The sequence below is a fragment of the Diadema setosum genome, chromosome 17 (genome assembly GCF_964275005.1).
Source record: "Diadema setosum chromosome 17, eeDiaSeto1, whole genome shotgun sequence".
Lineage (NCBI taxonomy): Eukaryota > Metazoa > Echinodermata > Echinoidea > Diadematoida > Diadematidae > Diadema > Diadema setosum.
In genome coordinates, this window is record NC_092701.1 from 2,457,621 (window position 1) to 2,471,871 (window position 14,251).

The following is a 14,251-nucleotide window of genomic DNA, read 5'->3' on the forward strand; positions in this document are numbered from 1 at the left end:
AATACCAACACAGACACATACACAACCACAGACCTAACCACAGATACAACCTCAGACATGAACATATCCTTGTAAGCACAAAGCTTTGCACGCAATAACAGTGTATAATCATTACCTCCCCCAAGAGAGGAGGTTATCTTTTCGTTACCGTTGGTTTGTTTGGTTGTTTGCCTGTGTGCAAAATAACTCAAAAAGTAGTTAACGGATTTGGATGAAACGTACAGAAAATTTTGAGAATGACACAACAAACAAATGATGAAATTTTGGTAGTGATCCAAGAATTTTTTGAGAATTTATGAAGGATTTTTGACATTTTGACAGGTAGGGTCAATGAACTTGGGAGTTCCAGCCGCGCATTTTTGAGCTTTACAAACACGCACTAAAGTGCGTGCTCTAGTATACAAATATTCAATGTTTATGAGTGCGATGGTTCCGAATATTACATGAGCGTGCAAGTTTAACCGTTCTATTCAACGACGCGAAGCGGAGTTGAATAGAACGGTTAAACTTGCACCAAATGTAATATTCGGTACCGTCGCACGAATGATAAACATTGAATATTTGTTTTATACAACACATGATATTGAAATATTTAGGCATGGTCTAGAGTCTAGACCAAAATAGATATGCTTTAACCCTAAATAGGTAGGTCGAGAACTATGTGAAAGCCTACGCCTAACGTTACTAGTATGCCTATACTATAGCTATACGTAATGTACGGTACTGCCACTGGCTCGATCTTTGGTACGTCTTGAAAAAAGGTCTAACTAAACCCTATATATATAGGGCTAGAGAGTTTGCTTACCACTATTTAAAGCATACTGTATTAGACCACTTTCTTAGTATTGCTGCTGCACTTCACTCATGATTAGCAATGCGCTGAGATCCTCATCAGAGACGAGAACAAAGCTCGGGTGAGAAGAGGTAGGTTACGTAGCCATGACAACGTATAGTAGTGGCATGGCCGTACGTGAGTACGCATGGTGGACTGGTGGTGAACCGGTTGCGTGCTGGGCTGGCGCATGCAGCGCAAACCCTACGGGTGCGCGTATACAATGCCAGCTAGCTAGTGTACGATACACAAGTTCAGTGTGTCCTACGGTCTATTGCACTGCCGGCTCGCTTGTACCGTTCAATAGTCGACTATTGCACTGCCATTGAGAGTGAGTGTTGGATAGCCGATTCCTCTGAATGTCATGTGACCCGCATTCATCCAATCAGATGGCAAGATTCCATACATGTGTTGTATAATTTCTGTTAGGGCGAGGCGCGCCATGCAGCTGAGCGTTTATGATGTAATAAAGGCTTCTATATTGGGAAATCGGGCGATTTTTCAGCATGTATACCTATGGGTGGAAATCACTGCTCTCTATCGAAGAGCCCAAAGAGCTTTTCCCCAGTGGTGGGGAGGAGAAAAAAATCTCTTTGGGAAGAGCATGATCATCGGTGGAAAGTAGCTGCTTGGCAGAGGTCTGCGCTCTCAGAGTGCTTTTCTAGTGTTACAATTTATTTTGACCGACACACACACATATCAAAGCAAACCCAAACAGCATGAAATGTTCACATGTAAGGCTGAAATGGAATGAAAGTCATTAAAATACTTCATCTAACTATGTGCTTAATTACATCATATTGATATGGCTCACAACAATGGAAGCAATTTTCTTTACCAACCTGCAAATGTAGCACACACATGGATATCCTCACATACACTGTATAAAGTTATACACATGGTGAGATTACTGCTTCGACAGTTTACCAAATGCGGATCTGAGAAATATATTAACACTATGCATCGCCGGTGCAACATTTTCAAAAGGGAGGGGCCAACTTCCGGGTTTCTTGAGCTAACCTGCAAAAAATAAAAATAAAAGGCCTTCAGCGCAAGTTATGGTGCCACTTCCGCGTTTCTTCAGCTGACAAGCAAAAAAAAAAAAAAAAAACGGTCTCAAAGGTGAAGGTTTCATTCTATTTCCTTTTTTTCTACTGCCACTTCCAGAGTAAAGGAAAAAAAAGTGGGGGGGGGGGGTCCCAAGTGGTGACATCCTATGTATTCCTACATTGTATGTACAGGAGCAAAAAAGTGTGTGTGTGGGGGGGGGGGGGGAGGGGAGCCCCCCTGGCCCCGGTTCCGCCGGCCATGCTGTGTGTATCAAAGTAAAGAAGCATTTATTGTATTCCTTGTATTATCTGAGACTGGCCTTTTCTCTTCCAGTCAACCCAAAATAAAACTGTCAGCATTTTTCAGTAAATATCAAACATTGCAATGCCCCTTTGTTTTATACTTATTTGAAAAAGTGAAACGATTCAAAAAATTGCTACATTTTTTTTTTTTCATGACAGACAAATATAACAATATCTGATGTAAAGCTGTATTTGTACCTTTATCAATAAGCTCTGTCAAGAAATGACTTCAGGTTAAAATTTTAAAATTTCCAGCCAAAGAACACACCATTTGTTTCCTCTACTGAAGTATTTGTAGCCATGATGCCATAGAATCACATACCTTTTGACTGGCCCCTTTTCATTCCCAGCATGCTCTCCAGAGACCGGACTGTATGCACCACATCCAACATGGCCGACACTCCATTCTCAGTCTCCTCATCTTGGTAGGTAAACTGCAAGAAAAACATAAATTTGATCACTAACAAACCTGTTTTTAGTCTATTTCTGTGTTCCTTTCTACAAAACATGCATTGCTTAACAGAGATTTCTTAAATTATTTTGTTCTGGAGAAAGAGATACAAATGTACTATCTCTGCCCTTGAAACGTTATGATGATACTCATTTCACAACAGAAATCACTCAGAAGGAAAAAGCAAAACCCATAATGACTGAAGGACAAAATGAAATAATGTGACAAAATACCAACAAACAAACAAAAACCAAGAGACATGCCAGTCTGGTGCAAACCTGAGCATTACACTTTGCCTGTACCTGTGGTGAAGCAAATGACAAAATTTCACTAATCCTGAGGTCTCAAGGCATTCATGCTCTGTATCAGCTGCCCCATCCCCCATAAGGGCACCACCACCACATCATAAAAAACTATGATTCCCATCACACATTAGCTCCTGCCATGTCTAGTGTGATCCTGCAAATTCTAGACTATCTGTCGAACAAAATCTTTACATATCAACCAGCTCAATCTGCCTAACAGCTCTCATACAGTAGCTGTGAAACAACTCTCATTAGAGTTCATAACAACATTCTGCTAGCACTTGGCTGAGGAAAGGAGCTGTTCTCCTATGTTTGGATTATTCGACGTACTAATTTGTGGATTGCGTAGGCAGATCTGTTATACTTGACAGCGCTCTAAAATGGGGCAAGTCATATATCTTTAGAGATTGCAGATATTTATCAATCCATTGTCATTGATCAGTGTTAAGTCTGCCACTCATTCTCTAGCTCAGGGCATTCCTCAAGGGTTTGTACTAGGGCTCTTTATTTTTACCTTAATCTCCTCTCCTATCTAAGTTATTATTTAATTGTATAACATTTTTCTTTTTTGCATGGTCTATGCTGATGATACACAATAACTATTATATGTTACTTTAAAGCATTAATGGAAATGTCCACTGGTCTTTAAATAGCAACCTTCAAAAGTGTGTTAAAGATATCCAGAAATGGTCTGAAACAGAATTAAGACAAACCTAAATTTATTCATTTCACAAACCATTATCATTCTTTTGATTTCAATATGCCTTTCCAGTTTGAAAACTTGCAGGTAAGCATAAATCCTGTTTCATTCTTCAAGAACCTTGGTGTAATCACTGACAGAATTCTTACTATGTATAATCATGTTAACCTGATTCTGTAAAACACTGCTTCCTTTGCTCTTCATAAAATCAGCTCTATCAGATAATTGAACTTGATCAAAAAACCACATTAGGGGGGTTCACACGTACACCAATTAGCGGGATACAAATCTCGAGATTTGCATCGCGATCGTCATCCCGAGTTTTTTGCACGTGTGGACAGAAAAAACCTGAAAATTAGCGGGATAAGCATCGCGATGCTAATCCCAAGAAATCTTGCGCTGGTTCCTCAATTAGTGGGATAATTGGCCCCGCGCTGGTACGTGTGAATGGTCGGAATTAGAATCTCGAGTTTTTATATCCCATCATGCAATGCGCACATCACAACAGCGAGGCCTCTGCGAAGAGGTCCTTCACCTCTTTGGCGCACCAAAACAAAAGCGCGCAAACCACACCACTGACGCGTATTCGAAAGACAATGGACAAAGGAAAGTGCGCACAGGCAGTGATAAAAAGGGCGCTGTGTGACCCAGTTTGCAGGCTTTGCTGTTATCTCTATCGGCAATTAGCGGGATAATTCGGTACGTGTGGACGCTCGCCAAATTAGCGGGATACCGATCGCAATCGCTATCCTGCTAATTTGGTACGTGTGGACGCTCGCAAAAAAACTTGAGAAATGGATCGCGATCGTGTACGTGTACGTGTGGACGCTCGCAAAAAAACTTGAGAAATGGATCGCGATCGTCATCCCGCTATTTTGTACGTGTGAACCCGGCTAGAGATACTAGGTACTTCTTCATCCTTTATTCATGTCTAGAATTGACTCGTGCAATAGCCTCCTATCTGGATCATCTAATAGTTTTGACACATTCAAAATTCAGCTGCACAGGTAGTCACTCATGATTTCCAATGTGAACATAATATCCCCGATCTTACTAAACCCACACTAACTCCCTAATCAAGCAAAAATCAAGTTTAAAATTCTCCTATCAACTTTAACTGCTTACAGGATAACCTCTGACTAGCTTCAGGACATCCTACATATAAAACATACACTGTATCTGTATAAGTCTAAGAAATGTACATTCTAAAAAAAAAAAAATAAAACAAAATGGGATTCCCGTTGGAATCCCATTTTTTTTTTGTTGCTAATTTTTCACTAAAAAAACAACAACAACAACAACAAAAGCAACAATGTAAGATGATTGACTTGGCCCTAGTTCCCCACCTCATCCACTTGAGGGTACGGAGCAATGCAGATACTTGGACAGTCATCCTCTAATCTCTGTGGTAACCGCTGGAAAAGCTCCTCCGTCAAGTACGGCATAAGAGGATGCAAAAGGCGAAGTGCTCCCTCTATGACAGCATGGAGGACATTGATGGTGGGCAGGTAGTCTGAGGATGAAGGCTTCTTTAGTGGATCTTTGATGCACTCCTGTAGCATGACACGGTGAGAGAAGGTCAAAGGTGAGAAAAGGTCGAAGGTGACTGGATATAAACAAAGGATCAGTGAAAGCAGATTGATAACATTTCTTACACAATGCATGTTTTTTTTTTTTTTATTGAATGAATCACAGAATGATAAATAACTGATGCATTAATGTTCACCTGCTATTAAAGAACAGCTGGTGGAAAACTCTTCGGCGAAAAAATACCTTTACATATCTTTGCATGAAGACAAACAACTAGTAAGGTTAGAAATGACTAGTATTCATTGTGAAGAAAAAAAAAGTTTATAGTATTTGTTTTACCAGTTGCAAAATAACATAAATAAGTCCTTTTGGAGAGTACAAAACATAACAAGAATACACTATGTAGCATAGTCAGATCATTGTGAAATTATTCATTCATAAAACACGATGACTATGAAAACATGATGACTATGAAAACACACAACAGGATGTGGATGACTCCATGTGAGGTTGAGGAGAGTGAGTAAATGCCTCCTGGCCAAAAACCAACAAGTTGTAATTGCAGCTGTGTCCTGGACCTATACGTAAGAGTCTGATATAGTATGGGGATGTCCCGGTAGAGACAGCTGTGTGAGTGTCTCTTGTGGACCAACAGTCTGGGTATGAGGAGTCTGACAGATGGTCTTATTAACCAGGATCTCACTCACAGTCTGTCATCCTCATTTACATTCAATGCTTGTCATCATGTACACTGATACCATGGAAAGACAGGTGGCAACGTGTTTACTGAACATGGAGGTAAAACAACTAACGAGGTGTAATTAGTACTTCAACTAATCAATGGATTTCAGAAGCCAAAGTCAGAACAACTGGAGTTCCTGTTTCAAGAAATACCACAAATAAGGCATTATCCTTCATTTTTCCCCTTTTATCCTAATCATTATGGGCAGTGATTATCAGGATTCTAATTACTTTTCTGTTTCTATCAGTACACGGTATCGTTTCTTTCATCTTTGTTGTTGCTATTTGCATTAATTCCATAGTCATAGTTGTCATCATCAAAAGTACTATCTTGAACAAAAATAACAGAAATATCTTAACAGCTATTCACAGAGCAATAAAACATGATTAGTGGAGAAGTAAAGAAAACAATCAGGCCCGAATTTACAAAGGTGGTACAATCTTGTCCATGATTTAAACCATGGACAAAGACCATGGAGTGCAAAGAGTTGCATAGAATATTTTGTTACGAAATCAGTCATTTCGTCAACGAAAGGATTATTTTCTAACGAAAAGACTGATTTCGTAATGAAATATTCTGTGCTGCACTTGTCGCCCCATGGTTTTGTCCATGGTTTAAACCATGGCCAAGATTGTACCACCTTTATGAATTTGGGCCTGATTGTTTTATATTTCTACTTTTGAAGCTAAAGTGAGTAAACTTACATGTACATTTGATTGCTTCATCTTGTACTTACGACACTCTTGGTGTACTACCTGTACATTTCCTTTCAGAAAAATACATGTTTTGTTGTATTGGGGAAAACTGTCTAAGTTGTATAAGAAGAAGACAATTCATAGCATGTATACATGTACAATGTATGCTAATTAAAATAGTTTAAAATCAACATCGAACATCTAAAGCATCTTTGATAATAATTAGTTATGGTTACTTATCTACAAGCATGAATGCTCTTCGTATTTACTATTGTATCACTTTTTTTTTAAAGATTTTTCTCCTCCTAGCAATCAAGCTCTCATGCTGAAGATGCACAAAAAGATTTATTTGTTCAACAGATTTGACTATTTACCTGCTGAAGACAAAGTTGCAAGTATACTCGGACAAGTGTCAACGGGAAATGTGTCTTGTAGCAAAATCAGCCCATCCTCAAAGGGTTAAAAGCAATATTTGAGCTGTAGAGTTATTCCAAAACATAAAGAGAGCAAACTACCAACAACAGCAAATATGAGGTATCATGGCTCACCTCATAACAAATGGGTGAAGACCTTTTTGAAATGACTGATTAATCTAAGAAGCAGTCTATCAGTCAAATCAATGACAATAAATGACATATAATGGTAGAGTGATTTTAAAGGGATTATATAGTTTTGGTTGACACCTAACTTCAGGTTTTTAACAGTTTTGAGTGAGATAATGAGAAACCTCCTATGAAATATGACAGATCATGAAATTCCAAGAGGCATTCAGAATTTATTTGATGAAAATTGGTTTTGAAATGGCGAGATACCCAAAACAGAGCAATCCTAATTAAAGGTGGGACCCAGCTTTCATTACAATCGCTTTATTTTACCTTGTTTTTGGATGTCTCAGCCATTCCAAAACCGATTTTCATCAAATAAACTTTGAACTTGTCTTAGAATGGTGTGCACTGCACTATTTCATAAGTGGTTTCTTTGTATCTCGTAAAAAGTTAACCCGTTCCTTATGGGAACCTGGTATACCAGGGCCCTGCTTTATGAAGAGTTAAAATTGATTATAAAGTTGATTTCAACTGTAAGTCTATGGCAGACTGTGCAGTAAGGAAATTTAAAATCGATTTTATCTTTTGATAAAACGGGGCCCTGGTACCCGTGGGAGCAATTGATATACGGGAACCTGATATACCAGGTTCCCAAGATGAAGACAAGAGTGCCTGCTTTCGTGGCCTAAATTCATGTTTCTTTGTGTTATAAAGTGCCCAAAAATGGGTTTGATAAAAAGGTTAGAGTTTATTCTATCAGCGCTTGTTCTCTTTCTGTTGGAAAAATTCATATATCACAGTATTTTTCATTTTTGTTCTGATATAGTTTGCCCTTGCTCTGCTACAAAACTCATATGAACATGTACATTAGCGATCAAAGCTGATCACAGTAGATTTCTGTGTTTGCTGAACCCAATCATCGCATTCTGGTGCCTGATTTGTGTAGAACAAAAGAGTCTGTGAGCCCATCAGCACACGCTCTATTCATACATGGCACCTGATCGATATTTCTATTGCAACTGATTGACAAATTGCCCTACATCGACGTAAATAAGCACTGAATTGATCAGTGTTTTAGTAGTAGCCATGATAAAAAAATCATGGGCGTACATACTCGAGCAGGATTCGAACCTATGACCTCCTGATCACCGGACAGGCGTCATCTCCACTAGACCACCGAGCTTTCGCCCGACAGCAAGTGTTGGTTCTAATCCTTATAGCATGCAGCGGGTACTGTTTTGTTATTCAAATTCATGAAATTCTTCCGTCGAGATGTTTTCATTGCAACTGATTGACAAATTGCCCTACATCGACGTAAATAAGTTTACGTCAATGAAGGGCAATTTGACGCCCATGATTTTTTTATCATGGCTACTACTAAAACACTGATCAATTCAGTGCTTATTTATGTCGATGTAGGGCAATTTGTCAATCAGTTGCAATGAAAACATCTCGACGGAAGAATTTCAAGAATTTGGATATTTCTATTGTTCAAGGTCACATGTAGTTGACCTTGGGGAGGGGATGCATGCACCGCTTGACTGCTTTCACACAGGTGGATTACCAATCTGTCCGTTCTCTGTCGATGGGCAAAAAGAATCTCATTTGGGGACATTAAAGGTATTTAGAGAATTGCGGAAGGAAGTGGTTAAAAGCCCAATCCTCTCCTCCACCAATACTGTACCACCCCTTTTACAATGTTTTGCTCCAAGTACAATGACATGGGATACCCAAATCCAAACTTAGAGGCACTGTGGTCTGTAATCAGTAAACTGAATATCTCTACACAGTGCTGGAGTTCATGGCAACGTAAATCTCCAGGCAAGTGTAAAGTGAGCTAGGGGTGGTTAGTGCCACTAAGAAAAGCTTGAAAGTTGTGGAATATATGTGACCCGCTACAACAAAAAGGTCCTAAAGTCGCGCACGGTGGAAGCCGTGAAAATCAAGTTTGAAGTCAGAGCATTAAAATTGGTCAAAACTTACAATTTTCTGATTTTGATATATTATTGGAGTCTAACATGTCTTCTATCAGCTGTCGAAATTTTGAAGCAAAATGATCAAAGGAAAGATAAAAAATAGCATTTTTCTGAGCCATGTTTTTTGGCGTTTCAACGAAGCAGAAACTTGTTCGAAAATTTGGATTGAGCGCCACAGATAGGTTCCGCCCCTAACAACGACCAGAGTGATCTCATTGGTCAGTTTGCTGCTTGCTGTAACCGAAGCGTGAAGCTCGCACACTGCCCAGTCGACTGGTGCGTGCGGGCGGGGTGCGCTATGCTCAGCCGCTTCTCACATCCTGGTCACTGATTGGTTGGTGAGGAGACCGCTGACGCTGATGTGCTTGAATGAACTCTTCGGGATTTGCTAGGGCTTACCTTCTATTGTCCAGAGGTGAAAACTGACTTGCGTGTCCCTTGATCGCGATTGCGTCGAAAGGAAGACTTTTAGGGCGCTTTTCTCGAAACAGTGATTTTCCAGACGTTTCGACATGCTCTCTTTTAAACATCGATATCTCCGCAGCCGATTATTTTTATAAAATGTGTTATATATCAATTTAAAGCAGAAAGATTAGGGGATTATATCATGCAATTTTCAAATAATCGACCTCGCCCGACTTTAGGATCATTTTGTTGTAGCGGGTCACATATGGAAATGCAATCTGCAGAATGACCAAGATATAGGAATAGAATGTACTGGTGTCAGCTTTTGATCAAACCTTTCCTCCTTGGCCAAAGATTTCCCTTTCACTAATTACTGTAAAACGAGGAATGTTCGTATGCATTTTAATTTCGCGGATTTCGCGAGCGCCAAGATTCGCGAAATTAAAATGCACTTGTCTACACTATATGCACTGGATGCCACTGGCAGTTTGCGAAAATTTCGTGCCGCAAAAAAGGCCGTCGGCTCCAATTCGCGAAAAATTCATGCCGCGAATATATCATGTTTTACAGTAATCAATTCAATAGGTACATTCATTCACTCATTCATTCACTCATTCATCCATTCATCAATCCATCCATCCATCCATCCACTCATTCATTCATTTATTCATTCATCCACTCATTCATTCATCCGTTCATTTATTCATCCACTCATCCATTCATTCATTCATTTAGCCATCCATCCATCCACTCATTCATTCATTTATTCAGCCATCCATCCATCCATCCACTCAATCATTAATTTATTCATCCATTCATTCATTCATTTATTCATCCATTTATTCATTCATTCATTCATTCATTCATTCATTCATTCATTCATTCATTCATTCATTCATTCATTCATTCATGTTGACAGTATGTCAGGTGCATTACTGATACTGATTTATGCAGATTCTCTTTAATGTTGACATTTCTTTAAGTCTTTCATTCACTTGACAATAACAAGCAAATAGCTTGGGGGTCTGAGACCAATGAAAGAAGTGGCCAGAATGACAGCTCTTGTAGTCTATTCCTTAGAATATATTGTACATCCAAATCACATTAGATATACAGAAACCAGACAATAGTAAAGATAAACTGTTTCGAGAGTGGCTAAAAACACTGCACACATTTTTTTTTTTTTTTAATTTTGATTGTACTGCCACTGCAAATACAGATAACGATTCTTTCAAACACAAGCACCAGTCCTACAAATAAATCATAAATGAATTAAACTTCATAAAAAAGCCAATGTTACAAATGGTGGAAAACTCATAAATCCATGATCATTAATATAGTCACAATAACCTCATGAACTCTTTATGATCATAGGCACTTAATAACTTACCTTGATCTCACTGTTTTAAGTTAGCAAGCCTATTCAAGTGTTTCACTGTTCCTCAGTCCAACAGGAAGGGCATGGTTACAACATAGGGATTTGGGGGACTACTAGCTGATTTTTACTCATTAGCAATGGTAAAGTATAGTTTGCAGACATCTGAGCTGACTAACTGCAATGTAAGAAAGCCTTACATACCAATCAGGGAAGAAAGTACAGGAAGGGTTACAAAGCATCATTTGCTACAAAAGGTAAAATGATTCAGGAACTCAGGATGAAGGCCTATTTTTTCTCCTATTCCTAAAGTCTAATCAGTTTTAAATTATTTTTTTTTTTCAGTCTCTCTATGCTTGTGTTAACCTGTTAAGGACGAGTCCCGAGTATACGCGGGCAGGTGTCTATGGGAAATGCGTGTTAATAGCAAAATCAGCCCGTCCTCAATGGGTTAAATTTGGACACCCTACCTTCAATTACAGGACAAACTGCCCCAAAGCACATTCCCATAACAACAAGTTCCTTTGACTAATGGTACTGCAAAACGAGGAATGTTCGCATGCATTTTAATTTCCCGAAGTTTGTGAGAGCCAATATTTGCAAAATTAAAATGCACACAAAAGTTCTTATCTACACTATATGCATTGAATGTTAGAGGCAACTCGGAAAAAGTTCATGCCACGAAAATAAGTTATAGTGATAACTTATAGTCAATGTGATAACTAACTGATTGAGACACAGAATCATACACTACATGTAGGACTTGGAATACAAAAAAGTGTGAGAACAATTCCAGGTGTTCATTTATCAGAAGTAATGCATCATTTACAATTGTTCTGCATTTATACGGCTAGCTCACCAAGGGAATCTAGGGGTACTCTTATCATCAAGGTTTTCACGACTTAACCTGAAGTTTAACTCCGCTAGGGCTCCACTAGCATCTAACATGGCTTGCTTCAATTTAACAGACTGCAAAGCCACCTCAGTGTGAAAATAACTTTACATTCACAGGCATTCACACGGTCCCTTAAAACTCCCCCAGGACTCTCTGTTAACACAGTAAGCTATTAACCTCTTGATAACTTTAATGTATGCCAGTTTAGTATACTCCTCGAAACTAATGAGTACAAATGTGTTCGCAGCATCAGTCTGATTTGACCCAAGGTGTGTCGCCTGCTTCGAGTGTTGGGGAAAACATATCAGGTACAGACAACAAATCAAATCAAGTTTAGAAATACGAAAAGTTTACTGCACAAAGTGTTGTCATTGTGCCAAAAAGCATGCAGGATGCAGCCCTAGGGGCCTGGTGACTAGATTTCAATTTCTTGCGCACATCATTCCAAGATAGATGGCACTAGGTCAACAGGAGGAAGAGATCTGTATCCTTTAATATTTAAAGATGGTCATCACTGAGCTCAAATACCTGTCAGCAAGTCAGCTACCTACAATGTAGTTCTCCAAACAGAGTGTCATATGAACAGCCTGGCTTACATCTTATAATACATTGTATCTCTGCATTTTAAAAACAGAAAGAAGAAATAGAAAAGAAATGTAGAAAGAGACTTTAAGATGTTTACAGTCCTTTTGTCATGTTTCACATTGTATTTTAACCTGTTTGATACTGAATTCTGAAATCCCCATAGACTTAATACATAGGCCACCAGGTTCCTGTATGGAACAGGTTAAACTTTCGGCAATCTCAGCCATGCCTTAAAAAGGGTGTGTACAGTTCTGGTCGAGGTGAGGATTTAGCATTTAACGTTTTGCGAGATATTCAGAAACCACTCTATGAGATGTCAAGAGCATGCAATTCTAAGGGGTATCAAAAGTTTATTTGATGAAAATCGGTTTTGAAATGGCTGAGATATCCTAAAACAGGGTGAAAGAAAAAGATCTTAATAAAGGCTTGTCTGTCCCCTTTAATTATTATCACTTTTTGGATATCTCAGCCATTTGAAAACCAATTTTCATGAAATAAATGTTGAATCCTTCTTAAAATTACATGCTCTTTCATATTTCATAAGAGGTTTCTCATTATCTCACTTGGGATGTTCAAAACATGAATCCCCACCTCAACCAGTAAACCTTCCACTCTTATTATGGATCATTAAAAAATTCAAAAACAAGAAATGGAACAGTCTCATGTAATCTGAAAAATTGGTTGTAACATGTTGCCAAATTTCAGGGGTAAAAGACTTTCACTCAGATTATCCTGATATGAACAGCAATTATACAGACTACATGGTTAGTAGAGTATGTAGAACAGGACTTTGGCGTTGTAAGAGGAAAAGGCAGTGTGTGAATCTGTCAAGTTGAAACAGGGATCACATTTTGGTAATAATGGTAATCATCATTGGTTTGTCTGCTTGTTTCTTCTCAATGAAGACAAAACCTTGTCATATAATTACCTAGCTAAACAATTCTACGTACCTCTCATACATCATTTGTGTTATTCTATATGCCTTCTGTTACCTTGTGATGTACAATGACATGAAAAACATGCCATGTTTTCAAAAAAATGACCAAAAAATATTGAACAGAATTATGATAATATAAAAAAAGTAAAAGTGGAGGTCACATGAGTTCAGTTTAACATTCACATCTCGACTACAACCCCCTACTACTTCAATAAACAATGACTACATCACTTTACTCCCTACCTCAAAGAACCAACCTAATACTTCCCTCCTACACAAAGTGAGAACAAGTCTCATCAATCATCTTATTTGCTTTGCTATTTGTGCTCGCTGTAAGTGATACCACTGTATCAAACTGATTTCCTGCCCTTCATCTTGGTAGGAAGTGGTAAATATATCTCCCATGATGAGGTATGACTGCTGTTTTAATGACATCCGCTGGAGAAAGGGAAAGAGGGAAGGGTGTGTTGAAAAGATGAAGAATAGATATGTGAAAAAAAAAGCTCTGGTAGGATGAAAGTATGTTAAGGGTGTTCACCCACAGTTTTGCATGATACCATAATGTATGAGGATGATGATGATGATGATGATGATGATGATGATGATGATAATGATAATGATGATGATAATAATAATAATAATAATAACAACAACAACAATAATAATAATAATAATAATAATAATAATAATAATAATAATAATAATAATAATAATAATAATAATAATTAATAATTAATCATCATCATCATCATGATAATGATATCAATTATAAGGTCTTACACATACAATGTATCTATCCAGGGTAGCCTCTTCAGTGTTGCCACTGCTCTACAGGAGGGCCCTGCTATTATTATTACCCAAGCATTGCCCGGTACCCATTTATACACCTGGGTCGAGAGGGACATGGTGGGTAAAACATCTTGTCC

At 38.4% G+C, this 14,251-nt stretch overlaps 1 protein-coding gene across 1 annotated transcript in view; it reads right to left on the reverse strand.

The window, feature by feature from the left end:
• LOC140240405 (valine--tRNA ligase-like) overlaps positions 1-14,251 on the reverse strand; it is a 62,517-nt gene that overhangs the window by 19,116 nt on the left and 29,150 nt on the right. The window contains exons 21-22 of the mRNA XM_072320174.1: positions 4,987-5,193; positions 2,507-2,618 (exon numbers count right to left, since the gene is read on the reverse strand). Coding sequence (XP_072176275.1) covers positions 2,507-2,618; positions 4,987-5,193 — 319 coding nt within the window. The remainder of the gene's footprint in view (positions 1-2,506; positions 2,619-4,986; positions 5,194-14,251) is intronic.